Source organism: Chanos chanos, chromosome 4 (assembly GCF_902362185.1).
Source record: "Chanos chanos chromosome 4, fChaCha1.1, whole genome shotgun sequence".
In the NCBI taxonomy this organism is placed as follows: Eukaryota; Metazoa; Chordata; class Actinopteri; order Gonorynchiformes; family Chanidae; genus Chanos; species Chanos chanos.
Window position 1 is genome coordinate 10,467,132 of NC_044498.1, and position 22,734 is coordinate 10,489,865.

At 42.4% G+C, this 22,734-nt stretch overlaps 2 protein-coding genes across 6 annotated transcripts; one reads left to right on the plus strand and one right to left on the minus strand.

Annotated features, from left to right (window-relative positions):
• Positions 1–616: 616 nt before the first annotated feature.
• On the minus strand, positions 617–12,157 carry hmbox1b (homeobox containing 1 b). Of its 3 annotated transcripts, none has more exons than XM_030771914.1 (10): positions 12,048–12,157; positions 7,133–7,687; positions 6,092–6,177; positions 5,193–5,303; positions 4,426–4,579; positions 3,902–3,984; positions 3,536–3,631; positions 3,075–3,166; positions 2,654–2,737; positions 617–2,418 (listed from the first exon to the last, which is right to left on the minus strand). In XM_030771914.1, exons 2-10 carry the CDS (start codon positions 7,684–7,686, stop codon positions 2,275–2,277), a joined length of 1,404 nt encoding a protein of 467 aa, XP_030627774.1. In that variant the 5' UTR covers position 7,687; positions 12,048–12,157; the 3' UTR covers positions 617–2,274. The 3 variants fall into 3 exon arrangements, with proteins under 3 accessions (XP_030627774.1, XP_030627773.1, XP_030627772.1); XM_030771913.1 differs by having other exon boundaries at positions 3,075–3,169; XM_030771912.1 differs by having other exon boundaries at positions 3,075–3,184.
• Positions 12,158–12,733: 576 nt separating this feature from the next.
• ints9 (integrator complex subunit 9) lies at positions 12,734–22,734 on the plus strand. Of its 3 annotated transcripts, XM_030771645.1 has the most exons (18): positions 12,734–12,802; positions 13,169–13,296; positions 13,520–13,580; positions 13,676–13,738; positions 13,933–14,072; positions 14,716–14,802; positions 15,006–15,126; positions 15,275–15,409; positions 15,733–15,844; positions 16,288–16,468; positions 16,595–16,655; positions 16,942–17,113; positions 17,811–17,935; positions 18,411–18,578; positions 18,958–19,056; positions 19,324–19,468; positions 21,025–21,073; positions 22,129–22,734. In XM_030771645.1, exons 1-18 carry the CDS (start codon positions 12,794–12,796, stop codon positions 22,307–22,309), a joined length of 2,037 nt encoding a protein of 678 aa, XP_030627505.1. In that variant the 5' UTR covers positions 12,734–12,793; the 3' UTR covers positions 22,310–22,734. The 3 variants fall into 3 exon arrangements, with proteins under 3 accessions (XP_030627505.1, XP_030627506.1, XP_030627508.1); XM_030771646.1 differs by lacking the exon at positions 21,025–21,073 and having other exon boundaries at positions 19,324–19,461; positions 22,133–22,734; XM_030771648.1 differs by lacking the exons at positions 13,676–13,738; positions 21,025–21,073 and having other exon boundaries at positions 19,324–19,461; positions 22,133–22,734.

The following is a 22,734-nucleotide window of genomic DNA, read 5'->3' on the forward strand; positions in this document are numbered from 1 at the left end:
TATTTCTGTTTTGTTTTGTCTGTTTTGTTTGTTTGCTGTGTCCCAGCTGTTTTACATGGACACTAAATACATAGGATTTCATTACAGGCTTCTTTCAATCAAGGACAAATTCTCGTTCAAAAACAGAAGTCAGCAATTGACTGTGCTTGACTAACATATCACCTCTTTTTTTTTTTTCTTTTAAAAACAACTTTTACATAATGTCATAAAACATGTCCTTTGTCAAGGACAATGCACGTCAGTACAGTTACTGGAATTCACATTAGTTCACTACTGTGTACTATAACTATATGATATTTGTCAAGACAGATAAACATTTCTTGCATCAGAAGGCCTCCTCAGCTGATGAGGCAGCAGAACCTTCACTCACAAAGGGGGTGCTTTGTTTTCACAGAATATATTTGAATTGGACACACGATAGGAGACCGCCCTTTAAAAAAAAACAAAAAAACAAACAAAAAAAAAACACAGAAAAAGAAAAGAGACACACAAAAAATTGACAGTTGATCTGTAAAACGGATAAAAAAAAGTTAAACAAAAAACAAGAATTCTCGATTCATTAAAACAATAAAAGCATATTTCATTTTACACATAACAGTGGAAAAAAAAAATTGCACAGGGAGAAATGAAATAACACAAATAACGTAATATCATTAAATACACTGATAATCATTTAGAGCCTCTTGTTTCTTTTTGAGCAGAATACATACGGGAAACAGAACAAAGCCTAAGCGTTAGGTTGATTATGGAACCTCAAAGACCCTAAAGCTTTGGGGTACGAGGTTTAAAAAAAAAAAAACAAAAGCAAGATTTTGCCAGTCAGCTTGACTGTGGCTTCAATCGCGAAAAACGTTAGGACACTTCACAGGAGATAAAGCAGCATCCTTAACGCAACATACTGCTTGGCAATTCAGCTGCTGAAACAGGACAAGCACTCGTCACGTTAAAACATTTCTCTCTTTCAGCTAGCTGAACATACCCCGCCCTCTTTCTGCTACTGACTCGTTACTGACGTCTGAAAAAGGGATGCGTAGATCTTTGAAATACTACAGAGTGTTTTGTCTACTGCTGAAACCGCGTGAGAGCAGGTATTTAGGTCCGAGGTGAGTTCTTTATTGAGGCTTGCCAAACCTGCTACCTCCTCAACAAATTCAAATCAAGCCAACGAGTTTACTCAAATTCACTTTGGGTAAAGCTGAAGAATTAGGATTTTATACAAAGTAAGAAACAAAACCCAAAACTGTATGTGAAACAAACTCCCTGCTTGCAGAGGACCAGGTTTATTCCAGGAGACTGTCCATAATTTTAGGGAAAATCCCTAATTTTTTTTTTTTTTTTGGTTTCATAAAACCATATCTTCTATGTTTTACTTACTTATTCATAATTTAATTTCCTCGACTCACATGATTTTTGATTACAAAATTAGAGTACAGTATATTCTTGTGGTTTTTAAGATGCGTTAAATAAAATTACCTCTGGTTACAAAAAGAAGGAAAAAAACGAACGAAAAGAAAAACACATATACGGGAAGTGAGGGAATGAAAGTGAACAGGCGACGAGAAATGCAGATCTGAAGGTCACTCCTTGGGTCCAGTACGCAGATACACGCTGAGCTCTCAATACGCTGTCGAGTCCAGTACGCAGATAGTCCATTCAAAGAGCGTTATGTAGAAATGTTCGGTGAACCCTCTTCTGTCCCACGTCTTACAAGCTACAGGATGCATTCTCGCAAGAATGTTCCAGAGCCCAGAGCGCAAAAACATTGCTTACAGGAAGCACACTAATTAAGAGGACAAAGGGTATACATACTACAGGTGAGGAATGAGGTAAGTCAGGACTTGGCCTTACTGCCGATTTAATGAGGAGGGGAGGCTAAAACAAGTAGGTGCTTGAGACATTGGCCTCCCGTACTGTGGAAGATTCCAGAAAGAAATGGCCTTTCTTTTTTTTTTTTTTTTTTCACTCCAAAGAGAAGAGCACACCGTGTGGCTGCACGAACAGATGTCCAGATTGAATGGTCACCGTTGGGTACAGTAGGAGGAGTGGCAGAAAAAAAAAAAAAAGACTGGTAGCTTCTAAAGCCTAAGAAAAAAAGCATTGTTTTGGTCATTTGCCATAGGACTCCTTCCCAAAGATAAAGCAGCACACATTCACCTTTGTGGTATAATCCACTCACATACAGTACATCCAGACTCACAGACGTACACACGTACACACACACACACACACACACACACACACAATATGCACTCCCTCCTCCTCCCACGAGCCTCCTTAGTCATCATCCAGTGCCTCTGTTTTGATGTCATTGGGGACTCCGCCCGGTCGAGACAGGGCCAAGATTGTGTGATTGACAGCTGCCATCTCCACGGCGAGCGAGATGGGGTCCTGATGATCGCTGTGGTTGGCGCTGTCATCCTATAGGGAGCAGGGGGAGGGAAGACAGCAGGTCAGTATATTCTTCAGTAGTTGTCCTGATCAGGTAAAGCCCACGATGCAAGTACAACCCACTGAGAGGCAAACAGAGCTACGATTCTTTCAGCACCAGTTTAGCTTTGCCCCCCAAACTCAACCCTTGCTCATACAAATTTGAGTACAGAGCCGCTCCAAGTCTCCGTGACTGCTTTATGAGAGAATATCAAAGTCATATCACCTGTGTTGGCGATGTGGGCTCCAGTCTGTAGAAGCCATAGGGTCTAGCCATGGGCCTCTTATCAAAGTATGGAACATCACAGCCCTGTGAATGCATTGGGAAGTGCATATATACTTACAACAGATAACGTTTGCACAACATTAGATTGTCTATAAGAAAACAGCTAAAAACACGGTAACACCACACAATTTCACAGGCATCACACCGATACACGATGTCTCTACCACAGGATCTGACTCCTCTAAAGCACACCCAAGTTTATTAGATATAACATTCAACACTTTCATTTAATAATTAGGGAACTTACTGAAAAAAGGTATAACAAATGTAACTGGTACCAATGACAGGTGAATTAACAGGTTCTGAATTATGTCAGAACATTTTTTTAAAAAAAGAAAATCCTTTGTGCTTGTTCACTCACCTGTTCGGTGTAGTCATTCCCATCGATGTCGTCGCTGTTGGAATGGCCTCCAGGGCTCTGGACGTCTATCCCGTGGCTCTCAAGGATTGTTGCTTCTTGGAAAAAAGACCCTGTCATGACACATCTGAAGCTACTTAAAAACCACTTACAGAATATAGGTATGAGTGTTTATCTGTTCGCTGTAATGATCAGTGTTTAGCGGACAATATCGAACTATAAACCAGCAATTTCTTCCGCTACGTTCATGTTCTCCACAAATGTTGAGTTTCTACGAGCAAATAGTCTGACATTTAGATAGGAGTGTGTAGGACTACGCTGAAAATGTCAACTTTCACACTTATTTAATTTTTGAGAGGAAAACTTTGAAAAGCTGGCATTAACTTAATCCCTCATTCCAAATGTCATGGCAACCAACTGAAAACCCCTCAAACAAGAGTTTTGAACATTTTGAAACACTTTACCAATGTTGGCCCGCCTCTTGATTTCCTTACGTCTGTTGGCAAACCAGTTGTAGACTTTCAAAGATGTAACTCGTTCCAAATCAGATAGCTTCTTCCCTATTGAGGGTAATTAACATGCATATTAGCAAACAAGCTATAAAAATGCCTGTTAGATGCCAATTTTTTCTTTTTAATCCAAAGTACATCACTGTTTAAAAGTTGCCATAAAATGTCTTCTTTTTCTATAAGTAAAACAAATTTAAAGGGAAAAACACTTACTCCAGAAGATAGGAGCTGAAAAATATCTTTCAGTGTTTAGGGAAGTCAGGGTGTGCTTAAGCTCACGTCTACAGACTTTAAAAATATCTTGTTTTATGTCATTCTCACCTGGTTTCTGTATGACAGCATTGCAGGCGTTGGCAATCTCCTCTCGCTTAGCTTCATCTGGGTATTGGTTGTCGTTGAAATAGCTGAAAAGAGGAGGAAAAGCAGCATAGCAGAACTGAACACCTCCTCCTCAAACAAGATGACAGAATTTGACCTTAATTCCTCACAAGGATGTTATGTGGTATGTACACGGTGCCAGGAGTGAAGAGAACTTTGGCGCTACCAAAAGATGACAGCCATGAAGTGACTGCTCTACACTTGAGTCGCGTTTTTTTGAATCCATTTATAACTGGATGTCCTACTTCTCGATGATTAGCTCTTTTTTCTTTCACACATTCTTAATACGTTTTCAACTCTGTCTTTCTTATTTATTTTTGGGCTACCTTGTATTTTTTTTTTTTCTCTTTTTTTTTTTTTACTCTCCCGTCTTTCCTCTACCTTCCCTCCTTCCCTCTCTCACATAAAGTCTATATTAGTTTCTACTCTAATTTCTTTCTTTCTTTCTTCCCTTCTTTCTTCCTTACCTTTCCATCACTGCCAGGCACTCCTTCCTCCAGGTGAAACGGCTGCCCCTGCGTAGCCGGAAGCTTCCGGGGACCGTGCTTATGGGGGGCGGGGTTTGCCTCCATTCAATCTCATCCAGGGTCATTGGGGCGGGGCGCATGTTTAGAGTGGCACCTGGAAGTGGCAGCACATTCATTCAACCAAAAACTCAGGCGGCCGAACTCAACAACAACAACAAAAGTGTCCACTCCATTAGCTTTCTGTGCTATGGCGTTTCACCTTGCCAACGTCGGACCGATACATCTGAAATATGTGTAACATGCACAGAATGTTTCAAAGAGTCATTTTTCATTATGTAAAAGTGAACATCACCTAAATTGCAAAGCTGGCACTAAACGTAAAGCTGTGCTCCTGCATTACAGCAGGGGCACCTTTATCTTTGGGAGGGATGGAATCAGCACCGGCTCTGCAGCGAGTAGGGTTTATTAAGGACACATACAGAATGTCTGTCTGTCCATGAATAATGTAGATGTTACTGGTGCTGTTTGGCAAATCCCCCATCGGCTCGGATCCAAAGGACACAACAGGACGAGCAGTCGGGGGAAGGTTGCTTTGTGCTAGCCATCTTACCTCTCTGTCTCTCCTCTACCACACCCAAATGTACACACACACACACACACACATGCACTTACAGATTTACACAAATACACACTTACGCACACACACACACACACACACACACACTCTTACACAATACACACTTACACACACACACGTGTGGACCTACCCGGTGTGGTCTTCTCTAGCAAATACCAGCGGTAGAAGGCCCTCTTCTTTTGTTCACTCAGATCTGAGCCCTGCTGCAGGAGCCAGTGAGAAATTCTGCTCTGGCTGATGCCTGAGACAGACAGACAGACACACACACACACACACACACACACACACACACACACACACAGAAAGGAAGAGTACTATAAGAGCCTAGTCACACTGGTGGTATTTCTCAACCGTGCATTAAACAAGCCTGTCCTGGTTTTTCCTTCATGTGAAGTTTAAGTATGAAATGTAGCAGATTTGGACAAGTACAAGCACACACAGAGCTGCTGGTTTACTGTACCAGGGCCCTAATACTCTTGAAATGCAAACATTTTTTTTTTCTTTATCTGGGGGGGGAAAAAAAGGTCCCAATTCCAAGCAAACTCTTTTAAGCCTACCTTTGACACAGTGTCCACCTCAGCCGAGTGAGGCTAACTTTGCCACATGTAAAGAAAACACAAGTATCTTTTCACATTACAAGCGCTCAGAGGAAAGCACTATATGTGTGACTTATGTGCCTGACTGTCTGTGAAAAGTGCAGTAAGACTGACTGGTTGGCAGGAAAACCCAAGGGAACACTGTCTATTGTATTCGGTCATACCACTGACCACAGTTGGCAAGAGTGGCATGGCTCAGATTGGAACTGGTATGCCGCTGAACTGAACTAGAGCAAACAACTATGGCAGGAGAGAGTTCCAGCAGGAAAACAAGCGCATGGAAGTGAACGTGCATTTGGAAGACAGACATAGTCATTATGTTATATATTATACAGGTGAGGGCAGAATTGGAGATGATTTGGAGATGGGGGGGGGGGGGGGTGGTAGGGTTTTAGAGTAGTCTGTATTGCTCAGCAGGACTTCCATTACTAACCGGTGACCTGAGCCACGACTGCCTGAGAGATGCGCCGGTTCCCCAGGAAGGCCTTGATCTCCTCCTTCACCATACTGCTGTCCCGCCTACACACAAACACGAGTACAGCATTAGCTTACACGCAGCCAGAGAGAGAGAGGGAGAGAGAGAGAGAGAGAGAGAGAGGGGGGGGGGGGGAAAGAGAGAGCGAGCGAGCAAGCAGTCACACTGCAAACAGAATGGAAAAAAAAATACACAGCACAGCGGAAAATCTCATACATTTGCATAACTGCCTTTGTACAGTTGTAAAATAATGGGTGAAATGGGTGAAAAAGAAGCGCATGAAACACTGCTGAGTGGTCAGCTCCACCCAGTTACAATACAGAACGTCTTCTCTTTGCTCTTACTTTGAAGTAGGCCTATATCAACAACGTAAGGTTTAATGAGGCCAATTACAAAACACTGCGTCAAATGTCTGGATCAATATCCCCATGTGCTTTTTGAGAAATGTCCCCAAATTACTCTTTGCCAAGGTTGCTAATATTGACAAAGTTAAATCAATATTATTGCTTTATTGTGCTACAAAGGGTGTAGACTCTAAAAGATCATGCACAAGATGAAGAGGGAAAGTATTATATTTTCTGACAAGAGTGTTATCAGATGTTACAGGGTGGAGAGAATACACCCCGCATCAGGGCAGAATGGAACGGTCCGGATGACAGTGCTGCAGGATAATGCAAATCAAAGCACCCGGAGACACGACTTCTTATAAGAGCTTAACGCGGAGTTTCTACGGCTCAGAAAGAGAACACTGTTTGGTAAGAAAGAAAGCACTAGAAGCAGGGTGTCACTGAGGTTGCTCTGTAGTTCTTTAAGTCAGTTTGCCAGAGGACACTGTCTGACTGGAGAACTATGCAAAATGAGATGTCAACTGGATAAGCTGAGAGCTGTTATGGCAAATAATCATTTCTTTACGATAACTCCCGGCAAAAACACACAAACACACACAACTTTGTTCGTATTAGCTGCAGACGGCCTTCCGGCCGAGCGAACCCGACTGACCTCATGAGTTCCTCCACTTTATCATCTATGTCCACCTCGTCCTCTGGCCCGTCGAATCCAAACGCGCGCGACGCCACCGCGCTGTTCACCGGGTAACGAGGGGGTGAGAGCTTCCCGTTGGGCGTGGCGGCCAAGGCGTCCCGCCCGTTCTGCGCCATGGCGACCAGAGAGACGGGCGAGGGTAAGACGGCGGGCGGAGAAGTGGCGTAGTTGTTGCTGTGAGGTGGCGAGAGGCGGAACTGCGTCTGCGTTGCGGTGGAGGTGGTAGAAGAGGTCGCTGTGGCTGCGCTGGCGATGTTTGAGGTGGGCGTGGTGCTGGAGGTGGTGTTGTTGTTATTGTTGTTGTTGGTGGTGGTGGTGGTGGTGTCTGAGGCAGAAGCGGACGGCCCGCACGCGGTGCGACGGCCAAACTTGTCCCCGTGCTCGCGGTCCAGCCGCTCCAGGGTGTCGAGGGCGTGCAGGATCTCGGGTTTGGTCATGCCCGTTCGCCGCAGCCGCTGGAGCAGGTCGATCTGCTCGATGGTGAAGCGCGGCTCATCCGTGTAGTGAGACATCCTGGGGGTGAGGGTGGGATTACGTGAAATGTTAGAAAAAAAAGGAAAAAAAAAAAAAGCCAAAAAAACAAAACAAGGAGAGAGCATGAAGGAGTCATTAACGACGCGGCCACAGCTCCGCAATTTCCGTAACAATCGTGCGGGTGTCACCTTTGATTGCTGACGCCGGATCTACTGCAGAAACGTAATAAATTCTCAACCGTCAGCTTTCTCACAAACGCACACACGCGACTGTGGAAAACAAAAAAACGCTGTTCTCATAAAAAGATAAAAGACGCCACTTTTCTGCTGGCGAACTGCTTTTAATCCATCCGTGAGAATCACAGCACAAGCAAAAGTAAAAAAAAAAATCCAAAAATCCATTCTTTATATATCCCATCATCCAAATGTAACTCTGCTGCTTCTATCTGTTTTTGCTGTGAGAGAGGTAATATGTAATTCCTACGTTTCCATAATAGCAGCCTTTCATAAACCAATTTCAAAACCAATTTCCCCTTGGGACTCACTTAAGTATCTGTCTACATTTATGCTATGCTGGTCTAATATAGCAAAATTCCTTTTCATATGACTTCTGTTATTTTCTCTCCATTTAGTTCTTATATCTACAAGAACGGGTCAAGATCTTGAACTGTTGCAATGGAAGCAGTCAGCAATTGAGAGTTGAGTTGAGACTGACAGCAATAAAAAGGTGATACATGAAGTCCTTATGTTATGGCTATGGTAATGGTTATGTTGTAGTTATCTGTGAAGGGTGGGGCCAATGTGCTTTCTGTCAGAAGTATTCTCCACTCAGTTGCCTCAGTGCTGAACAATGAGTTCTTACAGTCATTTACTCTCAGAATATTGCGAAACTGACAATGTTTATGTAGGGGAAAAAAAATTAAGCATTTTATAACCAATAGTTAATGGAGTTTTACCCATCCTGGTAGATCCTGTGTTTAGAGAAACTTCAGGGACTAACAGATAAACAGTAATGATTCAGATCAACGCTCACATCAACCTATGTTATAAATAATCGACAAATTATTTTTTGGGAAAACAGAACAAGTTTCAGCCAGAATTCTGCAGTGAACTCTTTTCTGTGTAAGTTATTGCTGGTAATGGCTAACTAGAGGGAAACATTTAAAACAGGTTAATTGGTTACAAGCTATTTGTCATTTAGAGTTTAGAGGATGAAAGTTTCCCCTGTCCAAGATCTCGTCTAGCATAGAGCCACACTTTGCCTTTGAGAACGGCGGTGACCTAAAATGACATCTGAAGATCTCACAGGTTAGCACATAAGCTCAGACACCATTCCGATTTGCTTATAGCGCAACAAGGTTAAACGAACTGCACTTCAAAAAAAAAAGGACCCATGATATTAATTACCATACCAAACAAACCCTTTCAAGGGCCAATAAAAGACAGTCTGGGGAAAGACGGCGCAAACTATTCCGTGATGCTGTGAAAACGGAGCGCGTGGCCACTGAATAACTGACAACTATTTCTTCTCCTTTAGGTTGTGTCTGTTTGTTTTCACTGTCAGAGAAATGTATTTTCCAACCATTCCTGACCTAGTCTGTTTGCACTAGTTAACCGTTAACCTAAACCACTGGAATGGAGCGACACGACAAAAGGAAGAAAAGAAAACAATGATTTGAGAAGCTTTCCCATTCAGACAAAGACAGCTCAAATCCACTAAATCAGATTTAGGACCTAAACGATTGCAAGGAAGCTGTCACTTGAGCGTCGCTATGCCCTTCTGATAAAGGATTAGGTTAGATGACTGCAAATAGAAAGGAGAGAGAGAGGGAGAGAGAGCGAGAGAGAAAATCTGTGGGTACAGTCATGAAGCAGCCCTTCTGACACAATACTGTGATCTAGAGTACAAATACAATCTTTAAGCAGTTTTTTTTCCCCTCCTCTTTCCTCTCTGGCAGATGGTATGAGCAATCACAGATCACGTCACATGCAGCAAACGTGTTTTGAGTTACCACACAAGTTCTTTGATCCCTCCCATTCACTTCACTTATATGCAGAAAAACAGCATTTTAGCCAAGAACACTGCAGGGCTGTGGCTGCAGGGCCATGAAATGACAGAGTCCACGCAAAGCAGCGCCTGCATATGGTACATACTGTGCCGTACCGCTGCACCGGACCAAAAACAATCCCTTACTCCATATTAGGCTATATAAGGATTGTTTGTGTTGACAGCAAACCTCATTTCCTCCTGTCAGATTTCACCGCACTATTATTTTACACAGAGAGAAGAAGAGCAGTGTGATTTATTACCATTACGTTTCACATCTAGTGGCACCGCTGTGCTGGGAGATATATAGACAAATACTGTAAGGTTCTAACCATGCATTTTTAAAGGGTTTGGTTTTGTGCAAAGCTCAAACCTGTTTGCTGGTTGATAGGTTAAATGTTGAAAAGTTCTATGGTACTGGTAGATAAATACTCCACAAAACCATATGGGGGATGAGGTCTGGGGTCTGAATTTCTCAGAGGTTTCCAGATAAACCCTGTTTAGATCAAGTTTGTTCCTTTTATCCCCTTCACACAACCCTCTCTCTCTAACTTTACCATTTATAGAGATAGAGAGGACAACAGCAATACTGAAGTAAAACTGACCTCCGACTTCTCTATAGCAAATCTCTATAGCAAATCAGAAGACAGCAAGAAGACTAAACTACACTTCAGCAGAGCTATTGAAGGGGAAAAGCAAAGTTTAAATCTATGGGTCATGTGGTATTCAAGTGAAGTAGGTCAAATGACAAAGTTACAGCCAACCAGAGGTAACCTTGGTATGATGAACCACAGAGGGAAAACTATTAATTTCCTTTAAAGCTCAAGTTGGATTGCACTTTCTATAAGAGGAAATTAGCAGCTGGGTGCACTGAAATTTGTGTGGTTCACTGGCTTTCATGTGACTTAGTCTTGATTAGCACAAGCTGGATGAAAAGTGCAAAATAAGGCTAGCATCAAAGTCTCACTCACAAACTCACCCAGTCACTCACAGGATCCTAATGCATAATCAACACTTCCTCTGACACTCAAAACAGAATGAAACACAAAATGATGGGTAACATTATCACGTTTTTTAGACCAAAAATTTACTTAGAATTCATTCCAAAATTTAACCTATCAGAACTGTTCCGTCCACAACATTAATTTTTATCAAAACAAATAATTTTACTTACGAAAGAAAGTTCGACGGAGTCGATGGTGTCAGCCTTGCATATGTGATAATGCAGATAAATACTGCGTTAATTTCACCTGTGACCTAAAACCTATTTATACTTTTTTTTTCCCATTTCTGAGTCGAGTCAATGAAAACACGTCAACAAAGAGTGGACATATACCTTTAACTTCAACTTCAGAGCGAAATTGTGTTCAGAGAAAATGTGCAATTTTCAAATCATGGTTTCCATCGGTAAGCACAATCAGACGTTAATGTACACAATTCATCATCATTGTTCAGTCGATATTAATAGAGCACAGATTTTGTTGCACAATCTTGAAAGTAAAGCTGTCACTGAAAAGTTAACAGTGGTACATACATACAGAGCTGTTGCATGGCAGCTCTCCACATCATGTTCAGAATTTAAATCATTCTCCATTATTTAAGTCATATGATGGCGACATAACCGCATAGCTCTATCTGTATGGTTTGCCAGCAAGCTACAGTGCAGTGGAACGCCCATATTCTGTCCAAAAATAACTGCACGTCCAGCATCGATGCTCTTGCTAGGGTAGACAACCGTGCATTGCAAATGTCAGTAGTGAAAATACATTTATTGAAATGCGTATAATTAAAACCAGTAATAGATTCAGGTTTCCTGTGCATAGAAAAACAAACATTTAAAAACATACTTCAGAAAACCCTTTTTTCCCTTGTCATTCGGTTTTTATGCAACGTCGACCACTTCACTTAAATAATTTCTATTTCACATGACAACACTTTGACTTGCATTTGCAATGGCAATTGTGAAGAGTTAAACAAACATGCAAACTAGCGCTATTCTCTTGAATTATCAAGACATTGTTTATATCACGGTGCAAATATCGAAATCACCCTTCCATATTTGACTAGGGTAGCAGACAGCTTTTGGACTGCATAACATTAGCGTTAGCTTAATGGGTAGCTATCCGGGCTGTAAAAATGACTTCGCATTTTCTCGTTTAAAATATCTTGTATCCGACAGAGATGTACACGTTTGGTTTTTGCCTGTTAGACAACTGTACAGTCATGTACACTTGGACAAACGCATTGCACAGCTAGTTTTAAGGTGGAACTGAAGCTAATTTTCCAGTTAGCTACGTCTAGCCATGGCCAGCTAGTTAATCCTAGCTACCAGCAAAAATGTATCAGATCTTACCTTTGCTTATTAATGTCGACAAGACCTCAACCCACCAGATCATTTAATATCTTTAGTAAATAAAAGTGTCGGCCGAAGATTTTTTCAGGATGACGAACATCCACCATCAATTTTTCCAGACTCGTCCGGCCCTCTTGACTGATTTCAATCAGAGGCGGACTGTCTAGCCTTTGTCTGACTGACAACAGCCATATTGACATCAACACCTGGAAGTTGTGTATGGATGTGTTGGAAATGTAGTTCTTTCATGCATTTCGTCCCTCATTTTCAATGAGCTCAATATTATTGGAACTACAAGTCCCTCAATTACAGATAGAATATAAATTGCTGTTTCACTTTATCTAAAATTGAGCTATTAAGGAAAAAAAGATTTTAGGCATGTACAAAAGACGTATTGCGCCACGCAGATTTAAATGCTGTCTAAATGTTTACGATGGGTTGAGGCAAAATTCGATGGTGACTTTACACAGATGTCAGAATCGCTTGTCACGCAGATAACGTTTTACTTTGGACATAAAGTCATGCGCTTGCATGTCGAAGTCAGTGTACTGCAGAGATACCCTTGCCTCTCAGCTTTTGAGTTATTTTAATACGCTGTACTGTTGTTAGCCGATAGGTGGCAATACTATCTTATGTGTAGTACAAGCTCCAAATTATTTGCCTTTGCAGGAGAAGAAGAAATGTGTTCGAGCAGCATTTGAAGCTGATGATACTGTAGTAAAGTTCTTATTTTCAAAAATTTTAAAATGAAATTGGTAAGTTTGCTGTGGCACCTTGGTGTCCATTTATTTTGGGGTTGGAATGTCATGTTTCTACAGTCTTATTATGGAATATCGTGCAGTTACTTTGCACTTGACTAGTCTGATTTCACTCAAAGCTAATGTTGGCAACGAGCAGTTGATAGCTGCTTACATTTTCTGTTGTAAAATAACTACGTCCAGCAGCAAACAAACGTGAAGTCACACAGCTGCTATCACAGATCAGCCAAAAATGAACTCCATTAAAGTCTAATCTGAAGATCGATATCTCTGTTCCTCACTGAGTTTGCAGAGGCTAACGTAATTGTACAGACTGTATTGTTATTACAGAGTGTTTGTTAAAATGTCGTGTTTCTGTTCCAGTATTGTCTATCCGGTCACCCAACATTGCCTTGCAATGTCCTCAAGTTTAAATCCACCACCATTATGCTGGACTGTGGCTTGGACACCACGTCAGCTCTACATTTTCTCCCATTACCTCTCGTGCATAGGTGAGCTCAAAAATTACGTACTGAAGACAGTGGCCTTGCGTCTAACGATACTATTAATAGGGACATTTATAGCTGCGCGTATTTTCTATTCCTTTAACACATTTGTTCGAACATTTAAATTTAGATACCAAAAACAAAGATGCGTTTTTTCAAGCATGGTTCAGACTGGCCTGGATTTTAAGTACGAGGCCTTGATATGTGACATTTTATCTCACATTTGCAGTCCAAGATTATCCAAGCTCCCTGGGTGGGTGTCCAAGGATGGTACTTTAAATCTTGAAAAAGTAAGCTAACTTTGAATAAGAATAGGCAACATGCCTGAAGTATTCGGTGCTAAAATAAGTTGTGTAATACAAATTTACAAATATTTGTGTTTCAGGAGCTTAAAGAATGTGCAGGCCGTGTATTTGTGGACTCTCAACCAGAATTCTGTCTTCCTGAGGTTAGTATCCTATAAATTTGTCAGTCACAGTTCATTTTGTATTTTCTCCAACATGACAAAGTGGCTCCTAGTCAGTAAGATTATTTGAGATTAAATTATTTGTAATTCTTCTGAATTAAGTGGTAGACGCAGACTGGGCTGTAAAGTTAAGATTTGTGCAGTTACTGTAATTTCTTTTTGCTTCCTTTTCAAAGAGAGAGCTCCTGGACCTGTCCACTATAGATGTAATCTTGATTTCCAATTATCACTGCATGATGGCATTGCCCTATATCACAGAACACACTGGCTTCACAGGAACAGTGTATGCTACAGAACCCACTTTCCAGATTGGCAGGTACTGTCACTGAAAATGAATTTATTGTTTTATTTAACCATTCAAACAGAGTGCAGTTAGTATGACTTTATATCTGTCTATAACCTGTGATGGTGAGTAAAAGTTATGTTATGAAAAATGCTACAGAGTGTCATTACACAAAAAGCTGGTTACATAACACTTTACTATGTCACTGTTATTCTGTCAGATGATGAAAGTGACCATGAATTAATGAAAAAGAACCCAGTTTGATAACATGAATATGATTTAGTTTGGTTTTATGGCGAACTAAACATTCTTTTGACGCTTATTACAGAAAGGGGAATGCTGCTTTGTCTGCCTCATATGTATTTAACCCGTTTAGTGCCCTGGCTGTGTTACTCAGACAGGTGTTGTCTCAGGCAGGTGTGATTATGCTTGTGTGTGTTACTCAGACAGGTGTTGTCTCAGGCAGGTGTGATTATGCTTGCTCCTATGGATCACTACTCTTCTCTTCATGTAGACATGAGAAATGTGTGTTTACAAGAGAGCAACGTCTACAAAAATACTGTGACCCTGTAAAAATGATGACTTGTCGAGAATAGTGTGGCTTCTAGACTATTCTGTGGGGTGACACCTGTTTGGACTGTTGTGCTCTGTCTTGATATGTCATTCTTGGCATCAGGCTGCTGATGGAGGAGCTGGTTACTTTCATGGAGAGAGTACCAAAGGCGCAGTCTGCCACCTGCTGGAAGAACAAGGAAATACAAAGGTAGCAGTCTTTGATGCATTATAGCTCTTGTCACAAACCTTTGCATAAAACTGTTTGTTCTTTATTCCAACCTCCTTTTTATCTCTATATTATAATATTTAGTGTGATATTTTAGAAGGTTCAGAAATTCTGTCCTATTATGTCAGAGGTATAGATGTTTCAGTTTCTGGGCTTCAGTTCTGGCTGTTTGTAAACATTTACAGGATGCTCCCCGGGCCCTTAAAGGATGCTCTGGATGTGTGGACTTGGAAGCGCTGTTACAGCACACAGGAAGTCAACTCTGCTCTTAGTAAGGTCCAGCTGGTCGGCTACTCCCAGAAAGTGGTAAGCACTCCATCTCTTTCCATCCATCACTCTCTTTCTCTATGTTCTGCCCACCGTAATCCCGTTTTTCCTTCCAAAACAGTGATCTAGAAAGTCATGTTATTGCTATCCTTGGTTCCTCTCTCCTGTTTTTTTTTCTGGTCTGCAGGAGCTGTTTGGTGCCGTGCAGGTCACTCCGCTCAGCTCCGGCTACTCTTTGGGGAGTTCAAACTGGATCATACAGTCACATTACGAAAAGGTGTCGTATGTGTCTGGATCATCTCTTCTTACTACACACCCACAGGTCAGTATGTTTGACAGGTAAATACATCACCCACCAACCGCAACGATGCCATCGCCTGCCTGTACATGGGGAATGTCCACTTATAAACAGTAAAAGTCATGTGATGCAGTATAGAATGGAAATTAATAAAAGTGAAATTGCCTGATTTATAGTATTCCGCAGGCTTTTAATTATAGGTATGTCATTTTGTATAAGGTTCCTAAAATGAAATGTACAAGAAATGTAAAAATATTTTGCGAAGATGTGATTTGCTTTTTGCTCAGAACTGATTTCTTCATGAAAACGAGGAAGACGAGTCGCATTGTTTTTCTTGCGCTTTTCAGCCCATGGACCAGAGTTCCCTGAAGAACAGTGATGTTCTCATTCTGACAGGCCTGACCCAGATCCCCACCGCCAACCCAGACGGCATGCTGGGAGAATTCTGCAGCAACTTGGGTGAGTCATTCAGCAGCTGCACAAAGCTCATCTACGTCTGCTTCATCTCAAACCCAACTTATTCACACAACATTTACCTGTCCGTTCGATTCTCATACCAAAATGACAGGAACGGTCAGACAGACATTTCTTATTCAGCCTGAGGGAAAATTGAGACATAATTTTAAGAAACACGCTGGGGTTATACCAGAGCAGCTTAAAACATTTATAATTACCTGTGCACTCTTTAAGTTGTTAGAAAGGGGGACTATCTAGTTTAGTTGCATGGCTGTCGCATTTATTTAAAATAGTAATAATTTAGAGCCTGCAGCTACACTCGGAAGTTGGCCCTTGATAAACATTTCAATTCCACGCAGGTCGAGAAGTACAGAAAAACTAGTTTAAATCTCGTACTCTCTTTCTCGTGTGTTGTCCCGTATCGTTTCTCTCTTCTCCTCTCGCAGCCATGACTATCCGTGCGGGAGGGAATGTTCTGGTGCCGTGCTATTCGTCCGGTGTGATCTATGACTTGCTTGAGTGTCTCTACCAGTTCATGGACTCTGCGAATCTGGGTACCACGCCTTTTTACTTCATCTCTCCTGTGGCCAACAGCTCTCTTGAGTTCTCCCAGATCTTTGCAGAGTGGTAAGATAGTATGAAGTCCCTATGTGTAGTCTCTGTGTCTACATATTTAGTTGTTGCTGTTTACAAAAGTAATGTGTGTGACTATGACTTACCTGTCTCTCTCTCTTTCTCGCCTGTCTGTACAAGGCTGTGTCAGAATAAGCAGTCTAAGGTTTACTTACCTGAACCTCCCTTCCCTCATGCTGAGGTGAGACATCTGAATCCTTCACTTTACTGTCCAAGTGTCTTTGATCCTTCACTTAAACATGCATAACAGAGAGAGAATCCTACACCAGCCGTGGCCCTTAGCTGCAGTCATGCCCAGCAGTTACATCTTCATTTAACTGTCTGTTTGAGCAAGTTTGGAGACATAATCTATCAATCTCTCTCTCTCTCTCTCCCTCTCTCTCTGTGTCTGTCTGCCCCCACCCTCTTTCCCTCTCTTTCTCTCTCTCTCTCCCCCTCCTCACACATGCATGCAAACAAACCTATAGCTGATCCAGACCAACAAACTGAAGCATTACCCTAGTATCCATGGAGACTTCAGCAGCGAATTCCGCCAGCCCTGTGTGGTTTTTACAGGCCACCCTTCTCTGCGTTTTGGGGATGTGGTTCACTTTATGGAGCTCTGGGGCAAGTCCAGTCTAAACACCATTATCTTCACTGGTAAGTTCATCTCTGTTACATTAATGACAATGATTGTTTGTTTCATTTGCAAAGCACAATGAAACTCAAAGACATTGTAAATTACAGTAAGCGAGATATAGTGGATAGATCAGGAGGATACACACACACACACACACACACACACACACACATATATATATATATATATATATATATATATATAACTTCTGTCTGTTTTTCTTTTTGACTCTCCTGTGGGATGTTATGTTGCCCTCAGTTTTAACAGACCTGTTTCCAGAGCTTGGGTTCCTCTGAAGACCTTGATTAGCTCAATCACAGCAGTTAGACTGAGAATAGAACAAAATCCAACTGGAGGGGATATTCAGAAAGAAAACGTTGATTACAGTTGGTCTGTTGTTTCATAGATAAGGACATAATCAACAGAAAAGCTGCCTGTGGTGTTCTAATTTCATTATTACATGTTTATGAAACAGCTCATTATTAAATCTCTGTATGATTGAATCAGTTGGCATTGATACAGTTGCTATAGAAACTGTAAAGGTAGAAATCGAGGGAGCTCGAGCGAAGAGAACACTTTGTCTAAACACGGAATGAGTCAGATCTTTTTCTGGAAAAATCCGTTGGACGTATTTTAACGTCGCTCCCTGATTGAGCGCTGAGCTCAGTGAAGCGCATTGGAGCATGTCATAATTCATGTTTTACGCCGTTCTGACAGAACCAGACTTCTCCTACCTGGATGCCTTGGCCCCATACCAGCCCTTGGCTATGAAGAGCGTATACTGCCCCATTGACACACGCCTCAATTTCCACCAGGTGGCCAAGCTACTGAAGGAGGTTCAGGTATACAGTTTAATAAAGGCACTGATTTGTTTTCCTGAAGAAGTACGATGAATATCTTGCAGAAATACAATGAACGTAAATCATTTTGTGTGGGAATGTTTGTTTTTTTTTGTTTTTTTTTTGTATACCTCCAACACAGTAGATCAACCCAGACCAGAGAGTGTAATTATACCTCTAATAACAATCAGGTGAAATTAGGGAAGTTATATTTAACTAGAGCTAATTATTGCATTTTTCTGTGTTTGCAACATAGTTAAAAGTACACAACAGCAAGAAAACTGTTCCAAACAACCGAGTGTTCCAAAAAAAAATTGTTCTAAGCTATAATCTGAGTTTCTTGTGTCGAATCAATCAGGTACTGTTACTGAAAAATTCTCTCTCTCTCTCTCCTTCTCTCTCTCTCTCTCTCTCTCGCTCTTATTGTTTTCACTCTCGCTCTATTTTTCCTCCTCTTCTTTCCCCTCTCTCTCTGTAGCCTCTTCATGTGGTGTGTCCAGAGCAGTATACGCAGCCCCCCCCGGCCCAGTCTCACCGCTCTGATCTGATGTTAGAGCTGCAGCCTCCCCCCATGCCCTACCGCCGCTGCTCGGTCCTGGGCCTGCCCTTCCGCCGCCGCTACGAACGCATTCAGCTTCTGCCCGAGGTTAGTCAGGAACAGAGCAGCGGAGAGGGGGGTGGGCGTGAGACGTCTGTGAAGCGTTCGTACGAGCTTGGAAACGCTGAACGATACACGCTTTTGAAAAGTCAGTACGTCCTATATGCGAAGTCGTGACTTTATGCCGGATCAGCGAAATTCAGATACGAACGGACAAAAAAGGGAACGGCGTAGATGATCGTGGCGGATTTACGCTAATGTGACTTAATTGTGAAAACAAGACGTGAGACAGGATGTGTGACACGAGAATGATCTGTAATGTGTTTTGTAAAACAACAGAACAGTCAAGGATTAGTTGGGCAGGGTAATGTGGTGATTATTGGATTGTTTTCAATATCTAAATCCTCTTTCGCTCTCTTTTGTGCAGCTAGCCAAATCTCTAGTGCCTGCTGAGATTAAACCTGGCATCTCCGTGGCAACCGTGTCAGCAGTTCTGCAGTCCAAAGACAACAAGCACATACTGCAGGTTTGTCTCCAGCTTGTGAATATTTAACAAATTCAGAGCTGTCAATGGCCAATACCCAAACACATCACCAGCGATCCAGACAATCTAAAAACATCAAAAATGAATATCCATTATTAGCAATTCCATTAACACATTTCATTTTCTACATCACTTGTACATTAAATGTGTGTATACAAGCTTCTAAAGGACAGCACATGCATCCCATGTTTCATTAACTGTATGTATGTGTGTGTGTGTGTGTGTGTGTGTCTGCGTCTGCACATTTAGCCTGTGCCCAAGCCCGCCCCAGTGCCCCCCAGTAAGAAAAGGAAGAGAGTGATGGAGGAGCCTCCAGAGCTGCTGAGCCCCAAGCCTCTGCTGAGCGGAGCTGTGCCTCTGGAGCCTTTCCTGGCCACCCTGCATAAGGTAGGAGGCCCTTGGGCTCCGAGACACTCCTTTAGTGCCCCAGAGCAACCATGGTTTGGCTGGTAAACAAGATATTCCACATACAACAGATGTGCTCAGATAAGCATTTCCTGTTTATTGCTTGACTCTCGAGCAAAAGAAAAGTAGATTTATATTCTCCTTACATTTAACTGCAGACTAGACTGAGAAGTTAGAGAGAATTTAGAGATGAAGTTAGAGAGAATTTAGTGATGATTCATACTGTCATACTGAGAGCGAAAAGCTCTTCAGTCTTCGTTGTTTTATTCATTTACTTATTTGTTGTTTTTATTAGATTTTGTAAATATTGGCATAAAGCAACAAAAAGCTCACTAACAAACCTTTCTTTTGTAACTTTTAAAAATATGTTTGCTCATTAATTTTTTTTAGAGACATTATGTGCAGTAGGATACACGCAGTCTTTTGGAAATTCTACACGTTCTCCGCTCTGTCTCGCAGCTGTTTCTTTGTATTAGTCTCCTGCATTGATGTCACTCTAATCTCTCCTGCTGCATACAATTAGAAGCTATTATAGACATTCTCGTAGTCTTTACAGAGAGCGAAAGAGAGGACAAGAAGATTGTAAATGTTGTAATGAGAGAAAGAACTGAGAGAAAAGATGAGAGAAGCGCGCGTCTGGCCAAGCTGGGTACCTCACGACAGCCGAGCCGAGCAGAGCTTTAGTAAAACTCTTTTAATTTCGCCCCGTCTCTGGGGGACGGCTCATCCTGGCCAGCTTCCACGGGCAGTCACCGAATCGATCAGCCCCTAATTAAGCGGAAAATAAAACGCTTGCCGTCGTATTTTCTCCCAATGATTTTATGGAAGGCGGCACGTCTGTCTCTCTTAGTCACCCCCCCCGATACGAGTCTCAAGGTGAATGGATGCTTCGTTAATAAGCCGGCGTTACGGGAGCCGCAACTTTAATTTGTGCTTGCCCTGCGTTTCCGCCCCTCTCTGGAAAGAACTTCGGCCCTTTTCCCCAGCTCTGTCAGGCTCATCGCTTCACTTTTCTATGGGTGTGATCACTGTGCAGCTGCTTCATTATCACACCTCTGGCTTTGGGACTAGAGAACTGAGGTCATATGAGTTTCATTCAGGTCCCCTGGCTGATATTATACAGTCTCTCTTAGGAAAAATTAGGGTGTGGTCTCATTGTCTAATCCTCCAACTTAGACTTAGTCAGCGCAAGGATGTCCAAGGGTTGTGTTTTCTCCAACTGGCGTGTGGTTTAAGTGTTTTGCAATGAGAACTCGTGACGAATGACAGCAACAGCGTACCATTCCGGTCCTGTTTTCAATTAGCATTTAAAAAAAAACAAAAAAAAAATCTTAAAGACATTGATGAATGGATTTGGGATAGCAGAGTACGCTGTTCGTGTTAGGGTTGACTGTTTAAAACCGCATTTTATCATAGCATCTTAGACTCAAGTATTTTAAGCGCGTAACAGTTACCGCTCTGGTCGATAGTGTACGCAGGGAAAACATCTCTCATTAAAGACAGAAAGTTTTAGAGTCAGAACTAGGTTTCTTCCCCCACTAAGAGATTTCTTGTTACTTCCCTCCTTGTCTCCATCTCTCTCTTTCATCCTTCCCACCTCTCTTTTCTCTCCTCTGGTTTTCATTCCGTTTAATGAATTTGTGCTTTTTCCCCACCCCTCCGTCTCACTTCAAAGAAACAGCAGGGCCCTGGGGAGGAGAGTGTGCTGTAGCTCTGAAATCTCCGAGCGGCTTTCCTGCCAGGAGAGCACACGCTCACACACACACACACACCCCACACACACACACACACAGGGATGATCTGATCACCTTCTCTCTTTTTGTCCCAGATCAGATGCTCCTCTCTCTGGGTGCCGTTTTCTCTCTCTGCTTTTTCCTTAAAGCCCCTCTTCTAAGAATATCGCTCCGGAACTCAAAACAACTCCAGAACAGCTGTTTTGACATAGACAACACATACACACACACACACACACACACACACGATTGTAACATCAGTATATTTAATTTGTTATTGAATACGTTTAAGGAGACTTGGAGCGAGCGTCTGGAGACTGGTTCGTATTACTGTCGGAGAAGCAGGTCAGGTTTTGGTCGCGCTCCCAGTCTCCGTTTCTCCTGCTGATCTCTGAGTGGGTGAAAGGACTCGGGACCTCAGGGGGGAGCCAACCAGGTTTACCGGCTCTGAGCTGCCGTAACGACACGGCCGAGAAGGGGGGGGCGGGAAATGGGGAGACGACTCGCGCAGTTAGGCTGTCGCTACCGCAGGGCATGAAGCCATTAGCGACAGTGCTAAAAAAGCCACTGAGAGCCTGGGAGCAGGCAGCATGACCCTGTCATTTTCCCCCAACGCGCAGCCCATTATCCCGTCTCTTAGCGCTGTGGAGGGTTCCATAACCCTCCACACATCTGTGGCCTTACATGCCCATTCTGTTTTGAGCTGGATGTTACTGTTTTCATGTCGTTATTGCAGAGATATCTGATAAAACCCTAGGTTTGCATAAAATCAAATAAATGTTTGAAATGATCACATTTAAAAAGAACTTACAACAGCTGTTGACCAGGCATCCTTGCAAATTGGACTATATATATATATATGTGTGTGTGTGTGTATGTATGAAATAATATGTATAAATATGTCCTCCATGTTCTTTCAGCATGGCATTACAGAGGTCAAAGTTGAGGAGACACCAGAGGGCCACATCCTCCATCTGCAGACAGAGGACACACTGATTCAGCTGGAAGAGGACGGCACGCACATCGTCTGCGGTAACAACGAACCTTTACGCACCACCCTCAGAGACCTGGTCCTGCGTTTCCTGCAAAAGTTATGAACCCTTCACTTTTCAAACATTCAGCCCCTGATCTGAACAACACAGCCAGACCTTAAAAACACAGGCACTGCGCGCTCAACGCCTCAGTCACTGTGCAGGGAATTACAATGCTGTGGTTAATCAGTCAGAGTTATTGTCCTTGGCAATGTTTAAAATGAGAGGATGAGATGAGAAGATCTTAAACACACAGCAGTTTTGTTTTTGTAAGTCGGCCAGAGTAATATGGTTACTGTGATTGCCGTTTGGCGTGTCATCAACACGCAGAGACGCAGCGCTTGATTGTTTGTTTGCGTATCTGCAAACGGTGAGTAACGGGTCCGTAATTTCCCTGGACGCTTATGTGAACCACTCTGAGGTGACATTGGAACAGCGATGTAATTTCTGTCATTTTGAAACACCGAACAAATCTAAGACATTATGTTTCC